At 37.9% G+C, this 26418-nt stretch overlaps 1 protein-coding gene across 4 annotated transcripts in view; it reads left to right on the forward strand.

Annotated features, from left to right (window-relative positions):
• Positions 1–26418, forward strand: part of LRIG2 (leucine rich repeats and immunoglobulin like domains 2) — a 67819-nt gene that overhangs the window by 23957 nt on the left and 17444 nt on the right. For all 4 annotated transcript variants that reach the window (XM_067727300.1, XM_067727301.1, XM_067727302.1 and 1 more), the window contains 13 exons: positions 6971–7036; positions 8488–8562; positions 8725–8859; positions 9401–9544; positions 9667–9810; positions 10649–10792; positions 10994–11137; positions 14066–14146; positions 14862–14933; positions 15072–15140; positions 20108–20271; positions 22360–22680; positions 23740–24021. In XM_067727300.1, the coding sequence (XP_067583401.1) occupies positions 6971–7036; positions 8488–8562; positions 8725–8859; positions 9401–9544; positions 9667–9810; positions 10649–10792; positions 10994–11137; positions 14066–14146; positions 14862–14933; positions 15072–15140; positions 20108–20271; positions 22360–22680; positions 23740–24021 (1841 nt within the window). The remainder of the gene's footprint in view (positions 1–6970; positions 7037–8487; positions 8563–8724; positions 8860–9400; positions 9545–9666; positions 9811–10648; positions 10793–10993; positions 11138–14065; positions 14147–14861; positions 14934–15071; positions 15141–20107; positions 20272–22359; positions 22681–23739; positions 24022–26418) is intronic.

Below are 26418 nucleotides of genomic sequence, written 5' to 3' on the forward strand. Positions count from 1 at the left end.
ATTTACTGTTTCATAGATCAGTCCAAAAACTAAATCTAGTATGTGTGTTCCACTATCTTTCTGAGGTATACTACTGATTAGGAATGCAAAATACATCTAATTATTATTTTTTCCTTTGTCTAATGTCATAATTAATCTGATTGGGTCAGTTTAGAGCATTATTCTGAAAACACTCTGTAAGAACAATTCTAGTCTCTTCGAAAAGTAACAATTAAAATCTTGTTTCCTAGTCACATTCTGGGCTAAAGATAGATTTTATGTGTGAGTTTATTTTTAAATAATACTTTCCCATGATAAACTATTAAAACAGTACAAAAGCATATAAAATGGAAAAGTAACAAGTTCCTTGTTCCACCTAAGGAAAATTCACTGTTAACTGTTTCTTGGGTGTACTTCCACAGAGTTTTACACATACATCTTTTCCCTTTTCTTTAGAAACACCTCCCCACCACAAAGCTGTACTATGCACTATGTATAAATATCTGTTATTCTTTTATTTTTTAATTGAAATATAATTGATTTACAATATTATGTTAGTTTCAGGTGTGCTACATAATGATTTCACATTTGCATGCATTTTTAAAAATTTGCATGCATTATGAAGTGATCACCATGATTAGTCTGGTGTCATGATAACCATCTGTCTCCGTACAAAGTTATTACAATATTATTGACCATATTCCTTATGCTATTCTTTTTACTGGCTGCAGAGATTTCCATTATATGGAGGTTTCATAAGTTATTTAACTGATCTCATTGAACATTTAGATTTCTTTTTATTTTATGATTTTGCTATTACAGTAACTTCCTGGTAGATATCTCTTAATAATTATATGACTCTATGTAGAATAGAATTCTTAGGTTATTCTAAAACGTCATATCTTGTGATATAGGTTTATACCTCAATAATTTGACCAAATCTTTGGTGGGCTGCCTTGTTATTGGCATCTTTCTCATGAAATTGGAATTCAGAAGCAATATTTAATTTATTACTTTAATAAGCTAATTTAGGGGAGTAGTTCCAATTAATTAAGATTTTACCTTGGGAAGTGGATTATGCCTGTGTGTACAAAAGGTAAATACTTAGAAAAGGTGAGAGTGCTGGACCATCATTCTATTTCAAATCTAGTATTATATAATCTACTATTTACACACTGACCTGTAGTCTAAGCATTTTATTTATATCCTTTTAATCATCTGAGCAATCCATTGAGGTAGGTACTAGTATCCTCATTTAATGGTAGATGAGACTGAAGTTTAGAGAGGTTAAATGACTTGCCCCAGGTACCAGAACTGGGTGTGCAAAAACTCTATTCTTAAAGGTAGCTGTAGAATTCATATTTCTTGTTTTGTTGTTGTAGTCCCCACAATGAAGCAATGTTTTCAGTCATTCAGAACCCAGGGAAAGATGATGGAAGAAAATAAGATATGCCTCTTATTCTTGAAAATTAGTGCTCCCATTTTCCTACCACATCCAACTTTTTGGATTCATATAAAAAGTGTTGTACAGTGTAAATAAGTAATGCAATTGAAGGATGAAACCTTAATTTGGAATAGCGTTATGCTTCATGCTGTAATACAAGCTTTTGAGAATAGGCTGAACTGTGAACTTCAACGATAACAAAATTTCTGATAAAGGGGCCCTTTGCAAAAAGTTAAAAGATACCAACATATTATATATCCAGTAGTTTGGGTATGACGATGTTTTATGTATTTATCCAGCATAATTTGCCCTTTTGTGAATGGAAATCCCTGTTTTGCTAATTAGAGTGTATCCAGTGTAATTTACTTTAAAAAATATACTCAGGATTATCATTTCGCTCATTATAGTACTGTGATTTATTTATTTATTATATATTTGTTTTTGGCTACGCTGGTTCTTCATTGCCGTGCACGGGCTTTCTCTAGTTGCGGTGAGCGGGGGCTACTCTTCGTTGCAGTGAGCGGGCTTCTCATTGCGGTGGCTTCTCTTGTTGCGGAGCACGGGCTCTAGGCGCGAGGGCTCAGTAGTTGTGGCGCATGGGCTTAGTTGCTCTGTATCAGGTAGGATCTTCCCAGACCAGGGCTCGAACCCATGTACCCTGCATTGGCAGGCGGATTCTTTTTTTTTTTTTTTTTTTAGTGGGGAAAGAGGCGAGAGGGGAGGAGAGGGAAAGGGAAGGGACAAGAGGAGGGAAGGAGGGAGGAAAAAAAAAGTGTCTCCAGCAGGCGGATTCTTAACCACTGTGCCACCAGGGATCCTAGTACTGTGATTTAACAGGCTGATTATCTTAAGTACTCTTGGAGTATACTAAAGACAGGGATCCCGAAACAACTCAAAATTCTGTCTGCTTTTAGGTTTACTTTTCCTTTATCACTAACAGCTTTATACCGAAAGCTATCTCAAAACAGCAGATACTCAAAAACAAATAAGATTGATGATGACTCAAAAGTGTACATATATGACTGGGCAGAAGAAAACTTCAACATCTCCATTGCTACAGAACTTCTTTGCAATTAGCTTGCAGAACTTGATTCTCCTCAAACAGTTGTGATTGCTCTGCATATCTTATAAATTATTTACACCCTGATGGTACAAAATGGCTACATTAATGGCACCTCTGGCTCCACATGGTATCAAGAACGTTAATAATTCATCTTTTATTACAGCTACATCCCTGTAGATTAGCATGAGTGGGAACTGAGTATAACACTGAGCTAATAAGTAAGGCCTTCGCTGAGAGACCTTTACTCTCCAAACATCGTATCCATAAATATTCAGATATTAGTCTTGTTAAAAAATAAAGATTATTGACTGTTAAAAAACTAGACTCTTTAGGTTGTGTTTGTCAAGCATTAGATTACTTCAACTATTTAAGTGCATTTTAAGGATATTTCAAGGGGAAAATCTTTGAAAGACATTCTCCATTTCAGGACTTGCACTTAGAAAACAAAAACAAACAGATAAACTAGAATTAGTTTATGTGAACTAAATGAAATTAATGACTGGCCACTGGCAAGAATAGAGACTTTCATTTTGAAAATTATTCAAATTCTTAATATAAGAATTTTACATCTGATATTTGAAGTCTTCAAATTTATCTTCTTCAGCCTTTTTGGACTACTTTAAAAAAATAAATCGGAAATTTCTTATGGAGAGCAAGAGTATGTCTGTGTACCTTCGTATACCCATGTCATATTAAATGCCAGAGTGAAATCTAGATATAAAAAAAAGTTAATTTACACATTTTTCAGTGAAGGATAGTAGTTGAGTTGATGTTGAGTTTATGTTTACCATTTTGAAGTGACTCCACAGAGTACTACAAATGTTGCTTTCAAAAAAGACAAAAAGGGGCTTCCCTGGTGGCACAGTGGTTGAGAGTCCGCCTGCCGATGCAGGGGACAGGGGCTCGTGCCCCGGTCCAGGAAGATCCCACGTGCCGCGGAGTGGCTGGGCCCGTGAGCCATGGCCGCTGAGCCTGCACGTCCGGAGCCTGTGCTCCGCAACGGGAGAGGCCACAGCAGTGACAGGCCCGCGTACCGGGAAAAAAAAAAAAAAAAAGACAAAAAGGTTACTAAAGTTGACAGTGGTTGTAACCTTAGCACTTAGCACAGTGTCTGGCACATGGTTCAATAAATGCTTATTGCATGGATACCTGGTGATCAGATCAATCCATATAATTCTAGTTACACATCTGGTATTTTGAGAAAACAGCTATATGATTTATACTAGTTGCTTTCTATGATAGTACCACTTTGGGAGTGTATTTCAGCTCATTGTTAGTGTTTTTTAATCTCTTCAACGTGGATTTGTTGCAGAAAAGTCCAGAGAGCCTCATTATATGTGGTTCTGACCTGTGAGGCATATATTATTATTATTTTTTAAATTAATTAATTAATTTATTTTTGGCTGCGTTGGGTCTGTGTTGCTGCGCGTGGGCTTTCTCTAGTTGCGGCAACCGGGGGCTACTCTTCATTACCGTGTGCAGGCTTCTTATTGCGGTGGCTTCTCTTGTTGTGGAGCATGGGATCCAGGCGTGTGGGCTTCAGAAGTTGTGTCACGTGGGCTCAGTAGTTGTGGCTCACGGGCTCTAGAGCACAGGCTCAGCAGTTGTGGCAGGCGGGCCTAGCTGCTCCGTGGCATGTGGGATCCTCCTAGACCAGGGCTCAAACCCGTGTCCCCTGCATTGGCAGGCGTATTCTTTTTTATTTATTTATTTATTTATTTATTTATTTATTGCTGTACGCGGGCCTCTCACCGTTGTGGCCTCTCCTGTTGCGGAGCACAGGCTCCGGATGCGCAGGCTCAGCGGCCATGGCTCACGGGCCCAGCCGCTCCGCGGCATGTGGGATCCTCCCGGACCGGGGCATGAACCCGTGTCCCCTGCATTGGCAGGCGTATTCTTAACCACAGAACCACCAGGGAAGCCCGAGGCATATATTCTTTTTTTTAAAAAATAAATTTATTTATTTTATTTATTTTTGGCTGCATTGAGTCTTTGTTGCTGCGCCCAGACTTTCTCTAGTTGTGGCAAACGGGCTACTCTGTGGCAGTGCGCAGGCTTCTCATTGCAGTGGCTTCTCTTGTTGTGGAGCATGGACTCTAGGTGTGCGGGCTTCAGTAGTTGTGTCACGTGGGCTCAGTAGTTGCGGTTAGCAGGCTCTAGAGCGCAGGCTTAGTACTTGTGGTGCACGGACTTAGTTGCTCCGTGGCATGTGGGATCTTCCTGGAGCAGGGCTGGAACCTGTGTCCCCTGCATTGGCAGGCGGATTCTTAACCACTGCGCCACCAGGGAAGCCCTGAGGCATATATTCTTAAGACAGCATTAGTCTGTAGAGAGGCTCCAAATTATTTCAGGTATCTTTTGGATTCCGTCAAAAAGTGTTAGAGGTTTTTCAAACACACAGAGAAAATTATTCTTTCACCCAGTAGAGACAGTGGACAGTTTTCACTGATCCTGAATATATAGTGGTTTATACTATGTATAAGTTAAATTTAATCTGATTGCTTTTGATTTCTTTAATAATGGTTTTCTTTAAAACTGATTGTCTGGTCATCATTGACATCCATGAGAGAAATATAGGGGATAGTACAATCAAAAGTTATACTGCCAAGGAGGTTAGGGTTTGGAAAGGCATTAGAGGCACTGATTAAAATGAAAGCCCTTAATCTGTAAAAGGAAAATTCCAGAAAGCAGGAGATGTAGAAGTAAATGATGCTGTGGTAGCCTACTATACAGATGATATTAGCTCTCTGTTTGCCAGACCAGCCACCTTGCAGTAGAATATGGAGTATCTAACTTAAATTAGAGCAGTCGCATTTCTCCTTAAGTTGAAACACCACAGTAAATAAACATCTTTTCACTCGTGTGAAATTCTGTGTTTGTTGTTCAGTAGCAAGTGTGAATTGGATGACAGTGTCTGCATATAAGATTTTTATGTGGAGTGAATTCATGTTTTTCTCTCTTAACATTTCCCAACACACGCCTCCATTCATGAGTGTCCTTGAGCTGATACCTGGTGCCATATATCTTAGAATAAAGGTTTTAGAACTGTGTGAAAAAGTGACAGTTTGATCTAGCCTTAGTTATAGTATGGTGTAAATTAAGCTCTTAAATGAAAGTGGCTAGGTTTTACAGATGGACAGACATGAAACTAGCTGAGAACAAATTGTTGTGCTGTGATAGAGACATCGTTCAAAACTGCATGCATCTGTCAACTGCCCGTGGTGGTACAGTGAGATAAAGTGATCTGTAATGTTTCTCTAGTGTATCCCTATTGCTAGCCATATTGTAATGTGTAATACATCTCTTGGGCAGACAGCTTGTGTGGGCTAGATTCCACCTCAGTCTTGAAAAGATGCCAGAAAGCAGCAAGGTGAATTTTTAAGCCTATTTAAATATTTAGACTCATGACTAATTTGAGTGAAATCTCTGCTGTATCTAATAAACTACTCACTAGAAGTGAGATGGAATTTCAAATTTTTGACTTCCTCACTTATTAGCTGTGTGACCTTGGATTGACAAATTATTAATCTCTGTTTCTGGTATTTGCCTCATAAAGTTGTTGTGTGGACTTAGGCAGATTTATATGTATAAAGTGCATAGAAGAGTGCCTGGCACTTAATAAATGTTAGCTGCTGCCGCCACCACCACCATCATCATTAACGTAACTTGGAGTGAGATGAATTTCCCTTCCCTGAAGCTAGATTGCTTTTTTTGCTTTTAAGGAAGACTACATCTCTATCAAGGATGTGGTCAACCCCAATTTTAATACGTAAGCTCACTGTCTTGACTTGTGAAATCTAATCCATCTTCAAGTTTATCTACAGCTAAAGTGTAATATATATTATATATTATGTAAAGTATATATTACTTTAAAAGTATATATTACTTTATATTATGTTACTTTAAAAGTATATATTTCTTTCAAAAGTATGTAAAGCATACTGCATTATAATAAAGTATAACATAATCACTGGAAGGGATAAAGAAACCATAATATCTCTGTGGAATGATCTACAAGATATGTTGTTAAGTGAAAAAACCAAGGGGCAAAATAATGTGTAAATTATTCTACCATTTGTGTAAAACTTTTCTGGTACATGCATAAAGTATCTGACAGGCTGTAAAAGAAATGGTATATTTTCACTTGTTGCTGTTGGGGAGGGAAATTGGATGGCTGGAGACAAGGGTGGGAGACTTTTTACTGTATATCCTTTTATACTTTTTGATTATTGAACCATGTGAATGTATTTCCTAGTTAGTAAAAACAAAAACAAAAAACCCTTATAAAAAGGAGAAAGTAAAAGAGCTATTTTGAAATCTACATAAATTTTTATTCATGCATTATAAACATTTCTTTTTATCTGTACTACTTAAATTCACATTTGATAGGGCGTTTAGATTCCTATTTTTGTTTTTTTTTTTTTTTTTCCTTTAAGTGTGCTTTCTAGGGCTAAACTAAGAATGATCTCTTATCCTCCGTTTAGGGATTTGAGTCATAATCGGTTGTCTAACTGGAACATAAGCTTGGAATCTCAAACATTACAAGAAGTGTAAGTTATTTTTATTTATTTAAACTTACATTAAATTCTTTGAGGTGATTTGATGAATTATGAATTTCAGGATGTTTAATGCAAAAATGTCAAAAAATTGAAGGAAAGAAAACTTTAGATTAAAACATGTTTAAAAGCCTAAACTTGTCTTTGGCTTTGTTAGTATCACAAACTCTCTGGGTATTATGCCATTGCATTGGTGATTTCAAGTTGTAAACTGCGTAGAAATACTGTTCTACTTCCTTGGGGCCTAAAATAAGATTTCCCCTCTTCAGAGTGAATATATTTTATTTTATTTTTTGCCAGAGTTTCAGCCAGTGAAACTCTGTATTGTGTAAATTTTTTTTTTTTTAATGTTTTGACTTGTCTAAGGTGGAAGCATCATGTCTGAAGTAGGTTTATATGAAATACAATATTTTTGGTATCACCTGGAATATGGTAGTTAATATAATTCAGTTTTCCTCTTCATTGAAGTTTTTCTTTTAGTACTGAGATGTATTGTTACGTAGTTTCTGGAGAGAAGTTTCTAAAATATTATTAATATCAGTTATTGCATTGTGGTATTCCCAGAGGCACAACTGTTGAGGCCTGTTTACCTCTATACTAAACACCCTCAGAATCCTCAGATGAATTTTTCTTTTGAATTTCTTTCTGACAAGGGGTACTTTGGGCTCTCATTTGTTCTGCATTCTCTCCTTCCCTGCCTCAGATTGGCTGCCCCTAATCGGCTGCGGACTGAATGAACAATTGACAAGCCTATTAGCTGAAAGCGTAGGTCCTGAGGAAAGGAAAATGCTTAGTGGGAAGTGCATGGCCTTATTATTTATTACATGGACTTTGTAACTTCAGTTGATTACTTGGAGGCCTTTTACTTCTGGCTTCTTTTCTGTATTCTAGATTGTTGAGGTTGTTCCGTGATTGAAAAACAGGTTGGTGAAATGTGATTGCATTAGGTTTGCTACTAAAACAATTGAGATAATCTTTTAGGTCTGTGGTCTCAAGCAACTTTCCCTAACTTTGAGTAACAAAAAAATATGTGTGTGTATTTTAAAAATTTATTTAATTAACTTATATATAAATTTATTTTATTTATTATAAAGAAATATATATAGAGAGATATGAATTATTCTTTTTTTGTTTAAGAAGGACTTAAATTAGCAGTCATAATAGTAACTATTCAAATAACCTTGCTGGGATTAAAAATATTTAATGTGCAAAATATTTCCTAACCTTTCTAATATTGGTATCAAATCATAGATCTATACCATGAAAACATTTTTTTATTAAAATCTCTAATTTCTCAGTAGAAAATATTTAGTCTAACTCATTCTGGGTCATAAGCTTTTTTCAGATTTGGCATTTATCCTAAAGAATATGTACTAGCCAGAAACTAGAACTCGAGGTAGCATTTCCCTCACTAAATTTTTATATCTATTTTTCCCCCTACTCAGGAAAATGAATTATAATGAGCTAACTGAAATCCCATATTTTGGAGAACCAACCACTAATATTACTCTTCTCTCATTGTAAGTAAATAAAATTTCAGGTCTTTTACTTAAATTATGCATAGTACACAGTTTTTTTTGTTTTTGTTTTAGGTACCCTTGTTGTTGATCCTAATTATTTAACATTTTTGTGGTTTAGGGTGGATCACTGGCAATAGCTTTAATATAATCTTTGTTTTATAGAGTCCATAATATAATCCCAGAAATAAATGCAGAAGCGTTCCAGTTTTACCCTGCTCTCGAGAGTTTAGATCTCAGCTCAAATATAATATCAGAAGTCAAGACATCGTCATTTCCTCGAATGCAGCTTAAATACCTGTAAGTAAAATAGAGTTTAAACTAGATTTAATTTGAAGTGCATGTTTATTATTCATTGATATTTATCTTCCCAGATATGTCTTATTTATTGTGATTTTGATATGCTTATATGAAACAAACCTAGGTTAGATTTTTTTGTTTTTTTCTTTCCTTAAAGAGTACACTATTTTCAGAAAATATTAAGTATCCAGGGTAATTTTTGAGATTTAATTCTGGATTATGTTTTACTAACAGTCATGTAAAAGGTAAATGGGAGTAGTTTGTTAAACAGTGCTTAACCTGTGTAATGGTGGTGATAATTAGCGTGAGTGCTAGTGTTTTACAGTTTACAAAACACATTCACACATACTGTTTCAACCCAAATGAAGTAGGTATTATCCTTATTTTGTACTTGAAGAAACAAAGCAGTTAAATGATTTGTAAAGTTGCATACGGTTGCTAAGTGGTAGAGCTGGGGCTTAGTCATAGACTTGAGGCAGCTTTACAGTGGTAGAATGTTTAGTTTCACTGAATTTTTTTGTTGTTATCTTGTTCATTTTAGGAATTTGAGCAATAATAGGATAACCATCTTGGAGGCTGGTTGCTTCGATAATTTGTCAAGTTCCTTATTAGTGGTAAAGTTAAACAGGAATAGAATTAGCATGATTCCACCCAAGATCTTCAAGCTACCTCACCTCCAATTCTTGTGAGTAACTAAATAGATGGATTATAAGAAGATTGTTTTTTCTTATATGTCTGTTTCTTTTTATTATTATTAGGGCAAATCAGCAAACCAATTTTTTGACTGTAAAACTATTTCTGTTAAAGGGAACTTAAAAGAAACAGGATTAAAGTTGTGGAAGGTCTCACATTCCAAGGTCTAGACTCCTTAAGATCTTTGAAAATGCAGCGGAATGGAATTAGCAAACTCAAGGATGGAGCTTTTTTTGGCTTGGATAACATGGAAGAATTGTAAGTACTATGAACTAGAATAGGAGATTGTTAGGAAGGGAGTCTGGGGCTTTTCAGTGCCAAACAGCTAGGATAGTAGCTTTAATTATAACAGTACTTTAGCTCTTCCTCCCTTCTCTTATGTGAAATAAATTAAGATTTAAGCTTTGTTATCTAACTGGTATTTTTGTCATCATTCTTCCAAACATTTCATCTGAAAAGTTTATATTTCCTTAATGTTTGACTGATGAAAATTATTAGGATTTATCCAGAACAGGTATACTGTATCTCTTGGTGAGTTGATTTTATAGATATGATATTTTAGAGAGTCTTACAGGCTTCTTGCACTAAATCTTAAGAAACATGTACATATTTATGAATAGAATTTGTCTGCTCACTTGGGTTGAGCAAAGGTATATGCCTCTCTGTGCAAGACTTAATGAAGATTTTTGGAATCTTCTCATTGCATGCCTTGTTGGGTTTTTTTTCTTAAAGATTTAATTTTGTTTATTTTTGGCTGTGTTAGGTCTTTGTTGCTGCACGCGGGCTTTCTCTAGTTGTGGTGAGTGGGGGCTACTCTTCGTTGTGGTGTGCAGGCTTCTCATTGCGGTGGCTTCTCTTGTTGCGGAGCACGGGCTCTAGGCATGTGGTCTTCAGTAGCTGTGGCTCACAGGCTCTAGAGCACAGGCTCAGTAGTTGTGCACAGGCTTAGTTGCTCTGCGGCATGTGGGATCTTCCTGGACCAGGGCTCGAACCCGTGTCCCCTGCATTGGCAGACGGATTCTTAACCACTGTGCCACCAGGGAAGTCCTGCATGCCTTGTTTTGAAACATATTCCCTCCTTTCTTTAATTCTGCAGAGAACTGGAGCATAATAACCTTACAGAAGTGAACAAGGGGTGGTTGTATGGCTTGCGAATGTTACAACAGCTCTATGTGAGCCAGAATGCTGTTGAAAGAATCAGCCCTGATGCATGGGAGTTCTGCCAAAGACTGTCTGAACTGTAAGTGTGAGATGGCATTTCAGTGGAAGCTGTGAGACTAGAGCAGATTGAATAAGTCATTCCCATGGCCAGTAATGAGATCTAATATCCCTTTTTATTAGAAGTTTGAAAGCCCTAAATTTATCATGTAAGTAGAATAAGAATATGAAAGTTGAACTAGAAGAGAGTGAATTTTTTACCTTCCATGTTTCCTGTTTTTAGTGATTTGTCCTATAACCAGTTGACCCGCCTGGATGAATCTGCCTTTGTGGGTCTGAGCTTACTGGAGAGATTGAACTTAGGGGACAACAGAGTCACTCACATTGCTGATGGTGTATTTAGGTTTCTTTCCAATCTTCAGACACTGTAAGTATATCTCTCCTTTTTGGGGATTTTTTTTTTTTTTTACTAATTTTTTTAAAGCACTAAAGCAAAACAGCTAATCAGTGTACATATTATGTATGTTAATATTTTGCAGTTCTTCTCTCCTATGCCTTGGGGCAAGACAGTCTTGCTTATCTCTATCCCTATATGTAAATTTTATGTATCTCTAGCCATTTCAGTTTGTACTTTAATTCTGAGTTAACTAAACAACAAAGCATCTCTTATTGTGCCAGTTACTGTGGAATAAAACACAGTTGCTAGTGTCAGGAATGCACATTTTCTTACTCCTCTGACCTAGAACTACCAGTAGTGTACCAGATCTACCACTTCTCATTGAAAAGGATGCAGGACATATAGTGGGAACAGCTCTGGCAGGAAACCTCTTCACTGTTACCAGTTTGCTGCATGACTTTGGACAAATAAAACTAACATTTATTAATGATCTGATATGTGCCAGGTGCATTCAGAGTACTGGGATATTATTGCTTTTTTCCATACTGGGGGACTGAGGTTCAGAGAGATTAAATGATTTGTTTAAAGTCATATACCTTGTAAATGTTTGGGCCAGGATTAGAACCCAGGTCTTTTCCCAGGTCTTTTTTATGCTAAAGCTCATGTGCTTTTTTAAAAAAAAATAAATTTATTTATTTATTTATTATTTATGTATTTTTGGCTCTGTTGGGTCTTTGTTGCTGCATGCAGGCTTTCTCTAGCTGCTGTGAGCGGGAGCTACTCTTTGTTGCAGTGCACGGGCTCCTCATTGTGGTGACTTCTCTTGTTGCGGAGCATGGGCTCTAGGCGTGTGGGCTTCAGTAGTTGTGGCACGTGGGCTCAGTAGTTGCCATGCGCTTCCTCTAGAGCGCAGGCTCAGTAGTCGTGGCGCATGGGCTTAGTTGCTCCACAGCATGTGGGATCTTCCCGGACCAGGGCTCGAACCCGTGTCCCCTGCATTGGCAGGCGGATGCTTAATCACTGCGCCAGCAGGGAAGTCCCTCATGTGCTTTTCATTTTACTGTTAGATGAACAAAATTACTTAGCCTTTCCTGGTTTTTTTTTTTTTTATGTCCAGTGAAGGATGGATATAGGATTAGATGGTTGCAAAAGGCAGTTTCAACTCTAAACTTCTGTTGTTCTGTAAGTTGAATGTTTTACCCTGATCATGGAATATAATTGAATGAAGAGGTATTTTAATGAAATATAGTAATCTCAAACATAGAGCAGAATAAGAGAAAAAGAGTAATTAGTAGAATTTGTAGATTCTTAAGGTTCCTGAATAGGGAACTTTTTGGTCATCAGGTTTAGTTGATAAATGGTCTCAGAAAAGAGGCAGGTTCCAACTTTGGGACCTAACCATAAGTGACAAAGAAAGCATGATAATTTTGTGAAGGTGTCTGTGTGTGCACCTGTGTGTGTTTGATGTTTTTTCTTTTTTTTTTTTAACTTAATGAAGTAGTCCTCCTTTAGATTTGGCCTTGAAAAAGTAAAAGTGATTTCCTTTTTTTAAAAAATTTTTCTCTTTTCTAGCTTATCAGAGGTTAAATTAGATCAGTGCAAACTCAGGAATTTATATTAGACGCAGCTGTAGTCTTTTGGCAGTGCACGGGATGGCAGACAGGTTCTTTTAGTACACCACTGATTATTACTTTTAGCATTAAAGTTTAGGAAAGTAATTGCAGACGTAAATGATTATCTAATGCTACAAAAATAGTTAAGGCAGAATTAGGAACAGATCTGAGATATTCCGGCTTTAGATCAATGCTCTTGCCAGAGTAGATATACTTCTTACTCCCTTTGGTGAGTGAGTTCTATTTATGCTGTTCTGTGGAGGAGAGGGAAAAGTCCTGCAGAGTTGAGCCATCAGTTGTTTCAGTGTTTATTCTTTAGTAAAATAAAATGATCTTTCTTAGCTTTCACTTCAGGTAAAGACATAGCTAAATGGGAAGAGTGATCTCCTATCTCCTTACTATTATTCACATAACTTTACACATGTCTTTTTTTTTTTTTTTTTTTTTTTTGCGGTATGCGGGCCTCTCACTGTTGTGGCCTCTCCCATTGCGGAGCACAGGCTCCGGACGCGCAGACTCAGCGGCTATAGCTCACGGGCCTAGCCGCTCCGCAGCATGTGGGATCTTCCCAGACCGGGGCACGAACCCATGTCCCCTGCATCGGCAGGTGGACTCTCAACCACTGCGCCACCAGGGAAGCCCTACATATGTCTTATAAAGCAAAAAACTTTGTGCTTTATTATGAGATGACTTAAGGAAGCAAAAGTGATTAAATATCTTTAACTGGTATTTCTTCCATGATGACATGGTGTGGTGCAATTGCATTTCGTCTGAGAATGGAACAGTGGATTTTAAAAGATCCATACTTTTCCTTTTAAAGAAAACAGAGTGATCACTCTAGCACATGGGTATATCATTCTTACTTTCCAGGGGGCATGTTTAATTGCTGTTGAGCTGTGAAGCTCTGTATTGACATTACTTTTTGTCAGCCATTTTAGATTTAAGGGCTCAGGGGAAGGCTTGGATCACCCCAAAATCCCATTAGTCTGAAATAAGATTTGTAAGCCATACCCCCTGCATCTTGAAATCCTCCTCTTTGTAGGGCCCTGACTATAATTTTTAATATGCTAACACAATTACGGGCTATTAGCTAGGAAGATTAATACTCTTAGCAGGTGCTTAATTTATTTACCAAGGTCGGCTTAATTCTTAGCTTATGAGAATTAGTTCTTATCTGCTTATCTCAGGTATTCTTTAAAAAGAAGAGTTGAGTGTTTCTCATAAATAACCTAACCTTTACTGTAAGGATCAAAATTAAAATTAGCATTGCTATGTCAGGATGATGCCTGATGGTGTAATGGTCATGTTGACTAACATAACCTGTCTATCCCTGACATTTTCGTAGAAACTTAAGGAACAATGAAATTTCATGGGCCATAGAAGATGCTAGTGAAGCCTTTGCTGGACTCACAAGTCTCACTAAATTGTATGTACTTATGATATTTATGTATGTCTATGAAGGTATATTTTAAAGAACCTATTGTAAATGTGATTGGATTGTGTCTGTTTGCTGTGGCTAGAAAGTCTGAGCCTTCTGGTTCACCCACTAAAGGAAGAAGCTTCATTGTTTATTAAGGTTTTTGTTTTTTGGTTTGTTTTTCATTTTGTTTTTTTGTGGTGGGGCACTTTCTGAAAGAACATTCCTAGTGTCACTTAAAGAGAAGTTATTTATGGAACTAAAATTTTGATTTAAGTAAAAGAAATGCACTGAAACCAGAATTGAACCATGATCTGTTTAATCATGTGAGATTTATGGGTAATTTAGCAAGAGAGGATTCTCTCAAGCAAGATTTTAGATCTTCTCCCATAAGAATGTCTCCCAGACTTCACACTTGTCTGAGTTTCTTTGACCGGATGATCTTTTGCTGAGAAGGGAGAAACTGGGAATATAATCCAGTTTATTATATGAAAACTACAGGTGTATCTGTGGTCAGGATGGTTGTTTATAGATACCTCACTGAGCGCTGACATCTTAATAGACACATTTATTCTGTGCTTCACACTGGTTAATAATGAAGTTCACAACTTTCTTAAGAATGCATGTTAGGCTTATTTTCACTCGTTATAGGTAAATGTTTATTTTAATGAATTTAATTTTGTTTAGTGGAGAGCTTTATTAGAAAGGTCTGTTTGTATTTCAGAATCTTACAAGGAAATCAGATTAAGTCAATTACAAAGAAAGCATTCATTGGTCTTGAATCCCTTGAGCATCTGTAAGTATTTTTCAGCCATTTTGCTCAGTATATAAATAATCTTTGCTCTTAGCAGAGGTTTTCATGACCATTTAAAGTGTTTATATAACTTAATTGTAGAAATGGTGACTGGTAATGTTTCATTTCTCTTCATTTCAGAGATTTGAACAACAATGCTATAATGTCTATCCAAGAAAATGCTTTTTCCCAGACTCGCTTGAAAGAACTGTACGTAACTTAAGTCTTTTTTGTCACTAATTAGATCATTATCCACGCTTGTGCTTAAAGTGTGATGAATGTGACCCAGATGTTTCCCAAAGCACACAATTCAGGCAGGAAAAAAGAAAGTGTTAACATTCAGTTATTTTAGTAACTGGATGTAATTTAAAAATAACATTGAAAAGTCCAGAGTGTGTGGCTCCAAGACCTTCTGTTTTTTCCCTGTGTTGCTGATGCATATAGTTAAAGAGACCTTAGCAACGCTGCTTATGCTTTATGTTTACCCTACTGTTCCTTTTTTATTCCCCTCTTCCTTTTTGGACTGTTGGAGACATGTGTTCTCTTGGGATGAGTTACAATTAAGGTATTATGTAATTTTTGGAGGTGATCTAGCACTTTAAGTATAATGGTCACAGAGGATGTCTCTAATCTGTTCAAACTACTAAATGTTCCAAAACTGTTGAATAGTTATGATAGAAAAATACATATCATTTTAACGTTTTTTCATTCATGATTTAAAAAAATTGTTCTTATTTCCCAGGGGGGATTTCCCAGGGGTGGGTTGGTTAGTTGGGCGTTGCTCTTAATTTTAAACTCTGGTGATTCGGATATTGAGCCACTGGTGAGAATCAACGGGCTATATCAACTTACCTTGCCTTGCCTGAAGGCTGTTCAAAGGGAGGTCTGTGGACCAGAGCTGATTCATGACGAGAGAAGGACAGAAATTCAGAGCAAGCTTTTTAGAAACTTATAGAACAATTTGACCTTACTGTGACACTTCTGTTGAATTTTATAAAAGTATTGATCTATAACAGATTGGGAATTTAAAAAACTGGTCCTTCTCCACATATAGTTTGAGATGCACTGGAAGTATGTGAGTTCAAATTGCCTCGGTTTAGATTCTTGCCCCATTCTTTACAACTGTGTGTTTAGCCTAGGACTCAGTTTCCCTTCTCAGTATGGGAAGAGCACCACCCTCAGGCTTATGTGAAGATAAAATGAGATAATTTGTTTATGGAAGAAATGTTTATTGTCATCTGCTATGTAAGGTAGTGTTCTAAATGCTAAAAACGCAGTAGTGAACAAGACAAAGTCTCTGTCTTCATAGCATATTACAAAATTCTGTTAGGAAGATAAATAGTAAACCAGTAGGTATATAATATCTCATCAGATAATAAATGTTCTGAAGAAAAAGCTGGGTCAAAGGTGTACAGCGTACAGGGATCGCTATTTTGAAGTAGTGAGGGAAGGCTTTTCTGAAGATAACAGCCTTTGAGCCAGGCCCTTAGTGAGATGAAATGGCAAACCATCTTATACTGGGCGAAGGGCATTCCAGGCACAGGGAAGAGCAAGTGAAAAGGCCCTGAGGAAGGAGCTTGCTTTTTGTGCTTGAAGAACAGCAGAGACACTGATGTGGCTGGAAGACAAGAGCAAGGGAAAGAATGGTAGGAGATGAGGTCAGAGACATAAACAGGCCTGATCTTGTAGGGCCTAATAGGCCATGAGGAGTTAGGACTTTTTTCCCTCTAAGTGCATTAGAAAGCTTTTGAGGGTTTTGAGAAGATACTCCACACAGAGCCTGGCATATAGTAAAAGGTGAATAACTAAGATAATAACAAAAGTTAAAATGTTATGGAGATCATCTTTTGTTATTTTCTGCCAGATTTTTTAAAAATAAATTTATTTACTTATTTTTGGCTGCATTGGGTCTTCATTGCTGCACACAGGTTTTCTCTAGTTGCGTTGAGTGGGGGCTACTCTTAGTTGCGGCGCGCGGGCTTCTCATTGCGGTGGCTTCTCTTGTTGTGGAGCACGGGCTCTAGGCACGCGGGCTTCAGTAGTTGTGGCACGCGGGCTCAGTAGTTGTGGCTCACAGGCTCTAGAGTGCAGGCTCAGTAGTCATGGCGCATAGGCTTAGTTGCTCCTTGGCATGTGGAATCTTCCCGGACCAGGGCTCGAACCTGTGTCCCCTGCATTGGCAGGTGGATTCTTAACCACTGCGCCACCAGGGAAGTCGTCTGCCAGATTTTTAAAGTGGCTTGCTTATTTATTTATTTATTTTTTTGGTCTCTTGAGATATTTTGAGTTATTTCTCCTAAGGCTTACTTTAACTTGAAAAGGCACAACTTACTGCATATCAGTATTACCTTTTTTTGGTTGTGATAATCCGAGGGCCAGCAAGAAAGTTTTAACTCTTGTTAAGAGAAATCAGTTTAAAATATAATTTTTATAGGTGAAAGCAAATATCATAGTTTCATTCTTCAGAGAGTCACTTGGTGATTTTTTGAGTTGGTTTGAACAAGCTGCTAATGCAGGAACTCTAATGCAGCTTATTTACTGAGAAGTTTTAGTTGCTCTTGGTTACTTTAAATTTAAGTCGTATTTATAATACAGAATTTCACATCAACATTTATTGAAGTATCTCTTAATACTTTTTGGTGTCCTTCACAGTGCTTTGCATAAATATTGGGGGGAGGTGGGAGAGTCAAATATGAATTAAAAATTGTTCTGCATTAAAATTATGTAATCATGGTAGAAAATTAGATAGTTAAACCAAGAGGGAGAGAAAGACTCCAAGTCCCCAGTACTCAAAAGACAACCACTGTTGATATTTGGTATATATCTATCCATATACTTGCGGAGAGAATGCAGGATATACTCCATTAGGTACAGCAGAGTTCATTAGCATGTGAAGGGTGGAAAGATGCAAAAGAAACAGAAGTGAAGGGAACTAATGTGAATCTTGTGGTATCTGTGGCCAGACACTATGCTAAATGCTTTATTTAAAAAAATTTTTGAGGTAGGTGTTCTTAATCCCACTTTCCAGGAATAGAAACTGAGATTTTGGAGGCATTCAGTATCTTGCCTAAGGTAAGTAGTGGAATTAGGATGTAAGTCCATGTCTCACGAGGTAACTTATATTATATCTAAGAAAGCATAAGTTAGACCATATCATTCCTCTGTTCTTAACCTTCCGGTGTCTTCCCAGCACACATAGGAAAAAAACAACTCAGGTTCTTTCCTTAGTTTATAAAGCACTTACATGGCCTGGTCCTTCTTGCCCATCTCTCTGACCTCATTCCCGTCACTGTCCCCTCACTTTCTGTGCTCTGGCTTCAGTGGCCTCCTTGCTTTTCACACTAAGCACACTAAGTATCTGCCTCAAGGTCTTTGTGCATAGTTTCCTCTGTCTGTGACAATCTTACCTCAGATCTTCATGTGATTTGCTCTCTCGATTCTTTCAGGTCTTTGCCCAAATGCCATCTCTTCAAAGAATCTTTCCCTGACTGCTTTATCTAAACTGGTAGCTGCTGTCTCTATGTCTCTGCCCAGCTTTGTTTTTCTTGACAGGACTTAACTTTCTGACACTATACTTTGCATTTGTTTGTTTATTGCTTGGCTCTAAATACATAAGCTTTGTGAGAGCTGTAGTGCGACAGCCTAGAACAGTGCCTGGCATATAGTAGACTCAAATATTTCTCGGTGAATGAATGCATATAACATAAGAATTCTGAAATGCAAAAGGTAACTTTTGGCCTGCTTAATTAAAATTGTCCTTGATAAAGTATGGCTTTTGGGGTACCTTAAAGACTGTTTGAAACTTCTTTGGAATCAGATCTTAGGTATTTTTATACCAAACTTTAAAATTACTTGAGGATTTTGGTGATGCATGCAAAGCAGGTTATAATGTTGTCAAAATCACTTGCTTTCCCTACTTCCAAGTGGATGAGACATTTAAGGGTCATTAAAATAAAACACTGACTTTTCATGTATATTTTATAGGCCTATTATAACCACAAACCATTTTTCAGTGGTTCTTAGTTTAGGTTGCAGTACACATTGCCACAGGGCTGAAATGTTTTTAGTCTTGATGAAATAATTTGAAAATAATTATACCCTCTCCACAACAAAGATGTCTCTATGTCCCAATATATATAGTAAGCTCTTCCCCAAATTTCTCTGGGAAAAATTTTAAACGTCAAAAGTTTAAAGGACAGTACAATGAACATCCATATGCCATTTACCTGGATTCATCAATTGTTAACTCTTTGCTAAATTTGTTACCTGTTGCTCTCCCTCCCTCCTTCATTCTTTCCCTTTCTCTTTCCTTCTGTCTCTCTCCCTCTTTCCACACACACTCATATACGTATATACATACACTTATTATTTTGCTTAACCAGTCGAAAGTAAGCTACAGACATCATGACACTTCACTCCTAAAATATCTCAGCATGTATTTCCTATGCAGGGTTATTTTCTTATATAACCACAGCACTATTATCACACCCAATGAAATTAACATTGATAAAATAATATTATCTAATATGCAGTCCATACTGAGATTTCCCTAATGTCCAAAAATGTTCTTTGTGTATATATATTTTCTTAATGAAGGATCACGCTTTACATTTGGTTGTAATGACTCTTTAGTCTCCTTTAATCTAAAATAAATCCCTTACCCTTATTCCCCCTACCCCTTTTATTAGTGTCTTTCATGACACTGTCATATTTGAGGAAACAAGGCTGACAGTCTAAATTTGTTTTTTCATGGTTAGATCCAGGTTAAACATTTTTTTGGCAAGAAAAATGCTTAGGTGTGTAGTAAGCTTTTTTTTTCCTCTTAATTTATTTATTTTTGGCCGTGTTGGGTCTTTGTTGCTGCGCGTGGGCTTTCTCTAGTTGCAGGGAGCGGGGCCTACTCTTCGTTGTGGTGCGCTGCCTTCTCATTGCAGTGGCTTCTCTTGTTGCGGAGCACAGGCTCTAGGTGCGTGGGCTTCAGTAGTTGTGGCACATGGGCTTAGTTGCTCTGTGGCATGTGGGATCTTCCCGGACCAGGGCTCGAACCGTGTCCCCTGCATTGGCTGGCAGATTCTTAACCACTGCACCACCAGGGACGTCCTGTGTAGTAAGCTTTTAATGCTGGAGAAACTTGGAATGAAAAGTAAAGGGCACTTCTTTTCCTTTTGTTTCTGCAGAATTCTGAACACAAGCAGTTTGCTCTGTGACTGCCATTTGAAGTGGTTGCTTCAGTGGCTGGTTGATAATAACTTTCAACATTCTGTGAATGTAAGCTGTGCACACCCTGAATGGCTAGCAGGGCAAAGCATCCTGAATGTGGATCTGAAAGATTTTGTCTGTGGTTTGTATTTTTGTTTTAATATTTTGTATATTATGCACTTACTATCTTAACAACGGAATTAAAAAAAAATTTAAATAGAATGCTTTCCTACTAGCATATCTATTTCCATTTCTTTAGATTCTTCTCTAACATTTTTATATTGTAATTGTAGCTTAAATTTTGTGTTCTTCGACTTAATATATCATAAGCAGTTTTTTTCCTCAGTGTGTTCTTAAATGATCATTTAAAATACTGTCTATATTATAGCATCTTTATAAATGTAGGCCTTTACCTTTTAGGGAGATTATTAACCTTAGAATAAATATCTATTAGTAAGATTCCTGAATCAAAAAGTGTGAGTTTTTTTTCATGAATTCATTCAAAAGCATGATTTTATATTTAGTAGATCTTGAAAAGTGCTACCAGGTGTTTTCAAACAGGTAGCACTAGTTTATGTTGTCACCAGCAATGTATGAATGTACCAGTTTCATTTGGTTTCTTTTTTTTTTTTTTTTTTTGTGGTACGCGGGCCTTTCACTGTTGTGGCCTCTCCTGTTGCGGAGCACAGGCTCCGGACGCGCAGGCTCAGCAGCCATGGCTCACAGGCCTAGCCGCTCCGCGGCATGTGGGATCTTCCCGGAGCGGGGCACGAACTCGTGTCCCCTGCATCGGCAGGTGGACTCTCAACCACTGAGCCACCAGGGAAGCCCGGTTTCTGTTTCTGATGCATTTTCCTAAGACAGAAGCAGTAGGGTTTGGGAGTTTTTTGGAGGGGAAGGGGGACAGAGACAAGTTGTCATAGACAAGTTGTCTTGATTCTAGCACTTAATTATAATTTCAAGTATACATCTATATTGTTTTTTCTCAATTTGTAAATTTTTCTTTTACATTTACATTTCCTTTAGTAACAAATTCTTAGCTTTACACAGTGGAACTTTTAGATTAGTGTATCTGTGTTGCATATCACTAGTAACTCTGATCATTTAGATACCTGTATATTGCCAGATGTATTTCCACAGTCTACTTAAAGATGCTTAGGACATTTGGAAGTTCAGGCACATAAAATACTTAAGTTGTTTTTACAAATTTTAAGGAAGAAAACAAAGAATCTAGTAATGATTAAATTCTGCTTACATTGCCATGAATGCCCTTCTGACTTTAGTTTTAAACATAAGCTTACACCATACAATTTATCTTCCTTTTTTAGTTATCACTTTTATGGCACAGTGAAATGTTACCCAGTGAAGACATTGGTTAAGAATTCATATACCTGCTTCTCTGAATCAGTCCAATAATATATTATTATTTATGAATCTATAGTTTATTAGCCAGTCCTAAGCCAGTCTTCATTTGGACATTTGACATGTTTGGAATTATTCACTATTTTAGGTGAAAGTTATGCACAAAGTACTTTCAAATAGTATGTTTTATTAATAGGAATACCTTTTTTTTTTTTTTTTTTTTTTGTGGTACGCGGGCCTCTCACTGTTGTGGCCTCTCCCGTTGAGGAGCACAGGTTCCGGAGGCGCAGGCTCAGCAGCCATGGCTCACGGGCCCAGCCGCTCCGCGGCATGTGGGATCTTCCCGGACCGGGGCACGAACCGTGTCCCCTGCATCGGCAGGCGGACTCTCAACCACTGCACCACCAGGGAAGCCTGGAATACCTATTTTTATATATGTTACATATACACACAAACACACACATACACATACACACAAGGGGAAATAGAATTAGACCTTGTTTTAAAATTCTAATTTAGGTTTCTCCTTTTCTCAGTAACTGGTAATACTTAAGAAGTACATTCAAAGCATAAGTGACAGTAAGGGATGGTAGAAAGAGTGCTAAGCCCTGAAGTCTGAAAACCTGGGTTCCAGTCCAGGCTTAGCTGTGGACTTACATATCTTAGAGCAAGTCATTTGACCCTTCTGGGCATCATTTTCCTCATCTTAAAACAAGGGAATTGGATTCTAGCTCTATAGTCCCTTTCAACCTTAACATGACATTTTGTAAACATAACATGCAATTTTACATTATTTGTTTTAAAATTGAATCTATAGAAGCAAAAATAAATAACTGACTTGGCTCCTGCCCCATTTTTTTCTCCTTAGATGATTTTCTCAAGCCGCAGATAAGAACCCATCCTGAAACCACAGTTGCTCTAAGAAGCATGAACGTGACTATGACATGCACTGCAGTGAGCAGCAGTGATTCACCCATGTCTACTTTGTGGCGCAAAGACAGTGAAATCTTGTATGATGCTGATGTTGAGAATTTTGTTCGTTATCAGCAACAAGCTGGAGAAGCTCTGGAATACACTAGTGTCTTACATCTTTTCAATGTAAATTTCACAGATGAAGGAAAATATCAGTGTATTATTACTAATCACTTTGGTTCTAACTATTCTCATAAAGCCAAACTGACTGTGAATGGTAAGAAATTATGCTCCCTGATAGTTTTGTGGTTAGAAGGATTTTTCATGTTTGATTTTTGAATCTTTGACCAAGAAAATTAGGATAAACCTGACATTGCAGGGGGATTCCTTACTGTTTTTGTCTTTAGGGTTATGACAGTATACAGACTGGATTGCTAATTTACCCATTTACTGTCCCTAATCAGTCTTTGACTGAGGGGTAAAGGTGAATTCTGTGGCTCTAGGAGATGGGCTACTTTCACTTTTATTTATGCTTTTGAAAAAAAAATTTTTTTTAATTCTCCATTTTCTTTCCAGAACCATAATTCTGTTCTAAAAACTATGAAATTTATTCCTGACATTGTTCACAGGCCGTCCAATAACTGGGAGTATTGAGAACATTTCTGGGTCCAGTGATCATTGTCATTGTCTAAATGTAGTCACACAAAACCATTTTTGAAAATAATGCTCTTTTTCATTGTGGCTGTGAAAGAAAAAAACAAAACAGCTTGATTGATATATCACCTGTTAGGCTGAATAACTACAACACTTCAGGCTTTGTGCAACCAAAAGATGTACATATGTCTTGATCCTGGGTTGTTTTATGAGATGTTTTGAAGGCATAAATTTTTTTTATCATGCAGTTTCCTTGACAGCTTTGTAGATGTTTGTTTGGGAAGCACCATTTAGTCTCTTAAGTAAGGGAGTCATAGTAAATATTAGGTTCTAAAATATATGTTCAAAAAGGTTTGTGGCTTCTGCTTTTTCTGTCCCTATCAAGGAGATCAGGTAGATTTGCCACACATTCTAGAAGAGTTAGTCATCACTGTACTCCATGCCCTGAGGTTCTGGGAGAAAAGATGGCCTCTGAAGTAGCATTTATCGTCAATGCAGGGAGCATGTCTTCTCAAAGAAATGGAGCATTGCAACAGTCGGTATTTTGCCTAATAGAGTCTCCCTCCCTTGTATGTAGGTATGAGTGTATGTATATATATGTGTGTGTGTGTGTGTGTGTGTGTGTGTGTATATATATTCCCCCCACCCACCCACTTTCTCTTGGTGATCTTTTTTGGAACAGAGATGCCATCTTTTCTGAAAACTCCAATGGATCTAACTATTCGCACTGGTGCCATGGCCAGATTAGAATGTGCTGCAGAGGGGCACCCTGCACCTCAGATTTCCTGGCAGAAAGATGGTGGTACTGACTTTCCTGCGGCTCGAGAGAGACGCATGCATGTCATGCCTGAGGATGATGTCTTCTTCATTGCAAATGTGAAAATAGAAGACATGGGGATCTATAGCTGCATGGCACAGAACATAGCAGGCGGCCTCTCAGCAAATGCTTCATTAATCGTGTTAGGTATGTTTATTGCTCCGTGGGTCCCTGCTTTTGTGGGAGTCTTTTTATTATGGATTGACTCTTGGTCTTAATGGCAAGAAGAATCTATGTTTGAGATTTTAGTTGGGATTCTTATGTCTTTGTTTCCTTGCTCTGCCAATTTATGCAGGGTTATGTCAGCCTAGGATATTAGTGGATCAGTAAACTGAAATCTGGGGAAATTCTGAGGGCAGAATTAGAGATTTTTATCCCATGAATTGAATATTCAAATCCCTTTGTCCTGTTATGTTTCCCTCTGTAAGTTTTCTACTTCATGTATATGTTTTTTCTACTATTCAATAGTGAGTTTGCACTTTTATACTGCCTCACATACCTGCTTCACAGAGAACTTGAGACAATGTAACTTTCCCCCCAGTTCATTTTTTTTTAAAAAATTATAAGATGAAAAAAATGATCTGTCTTCTGGTTAGATTTCCTGTTTTCCTTCCAGTGTGCTCCTGTTAATCCTATCCTCTGGTAAAATGTCTTTTCCTCATAGATTTCCCCTGATAAGCCAGTTTGTTTTCTTATGAGAACACTTTTCTTTTCTTTTTAAATTGGGATATAGTTGTTTTACAGTGTTGTGTTAGTTTCTGCTGTACAGCAAAGTGAAGTAGAGTTCCCTGTGCTATACAGCAGGTTCTCATTAGTTATCTGTTTTATATATATTAGTGTATATATGTCAATCCCAGTCTCCCAATTCATCCCACCCCCCACCCTCTTCCCCCTTTGGCGTCCATACATTTGGAAAACACTTTTCTTCATGGGACTCAAATTCAAGGTAAATTCTCTTTTCCTCTAGATGTTAGGGTTTTTAAAAACGTGTTGGTTTGTGTAATTACTTGTGTAATCAGAAAAATAAGTTTATTGTTTAAAAAATTTAAGATATGTAGAAAATTAGAAAAAAGAGGGAAGGTCACTCAGACACCGTTAAAGATTTTGACATATTCTGGAGTTTTAAAACACTCATCTTGGGACTTCCCTGGCGGTTCAGTGCTGAAGAGTCTGCCTTACAATGCAGGGGATGTGGGTTCAATCCCTGGTCAGGGAACTAAGAGCCCACGTCCCTCAGGGCAACTAAGCCCGCGCACCACAACTACTGAGCTCACGCCTCAACTAGAGAGCCTGCCTGCCGCAAACTACAGAGCCCATGCTCTGGAACCTACGTGCCACAACTATAGAGCCCGCACGCCCTGGAGCCTGTGCACCACAAGTAGAGAAGAGAAAACCCACATGCCACAACTAGAGAGAAGCCCACGCGTGTGCTGCAAGGAAAGATCCCGCATGCCTCAGTGAAGATCCCGCATGCCACAACTAAGACCCGACACAACCAAAAATAAAATAAATAAATAAATAAATAATAAATCTTTAAAAAATCCCACAAAACTCATCTTGGGACTTCCCTGGCAGACCAGTGGTTAAGACTCGGCCTTCTGGGACTTCCCTGGTGGCGCAGTGGTTAAGAATCCACTTGCCAATGCAGAGAACATGGGTTCGAGCCCTGGTCTGGGAAGATCCCACATGCTGTAGAGCAACTAAGCCCACGTGCCACAACTACTGAGCTTGCGCTCTAGAGCCCGTGAGCCACAGCTACTGAAGCCCGTGCACCTAGAGCCCGTGCTCTGCAGCAAGAAGCCACCGCAATGAGAAGCCCACGCACCACAACAAAGAGTAGCCCCTGCTCACTGCAACTAGAGAAAGCCCGCACGCAGCAATGAAGACCCAGTGCAGCCAAAAATAAATAAATAAATTTAAAGAATTAAAAAGATCAATGAAAGAAATACTTATAAACAAAACAAAAGCTTCACTTTCCAATGCAGGGGGTGCAGGTTTGATCCCTGGTTGGGGAGCTAAGATCCCACATGCCTCACGGCCAAAAAACCAAAACATAAAACAGAAGGAATATTGTAACAAACTCAATAAAGACTTTAAAAATGGTCCACATCCAAAAAAAAAAAAATCTAAAAAAGAAAAATAAAACACTCATCCTTATGTGGTTATGTATACCTACTTTTTTCCACTTAATTTTTTTTTTTTTTTTTAAAAGAAGATGTTGGGGGTAGGAGTTTATTAATTAATTAATTTATATTTGCTGTGTTGGGTCTTTGTTTCTGTGCGAGGGCTTTCTCTAGCTGTGGCAAGTGGGGGCCACTCTTCATCGCGGTGCGCGGGCCTCTCACTGTTGTGGCCTCTCTCGTTGCGGAGCACAGGCTCCAGATGCGCAGGCTCAGTAGTTGTGGCTCACGGGCCTATCTGCTCCACGGCATGTGGGATCCTCCCAGACCCGGGCTCGAACCCGTGTCCCCTGCATTGGCAGGCAGATTCTCAACCGCTGCGCCACCAGGGAAGCCCTTTCCACTTAATATTGTATCACAGGGT

The sequence above is a fragment of the Pseudorca crassidens genome, chromosome 2, assembly GCF_039906515.1.
Source record: "Pseudorca crassidens isolate mPseCra1 chromosome 2, mPseCra1.hap1, whole genome shotgun sequence".
NCBI classification, from domain to species: domain Eukaryota; kingdom Metazoa; phylum Chordata; class Mammalia; order Artiodactyla; family Delphinidae; genus Pseudorca; species Pseudorca crassidens.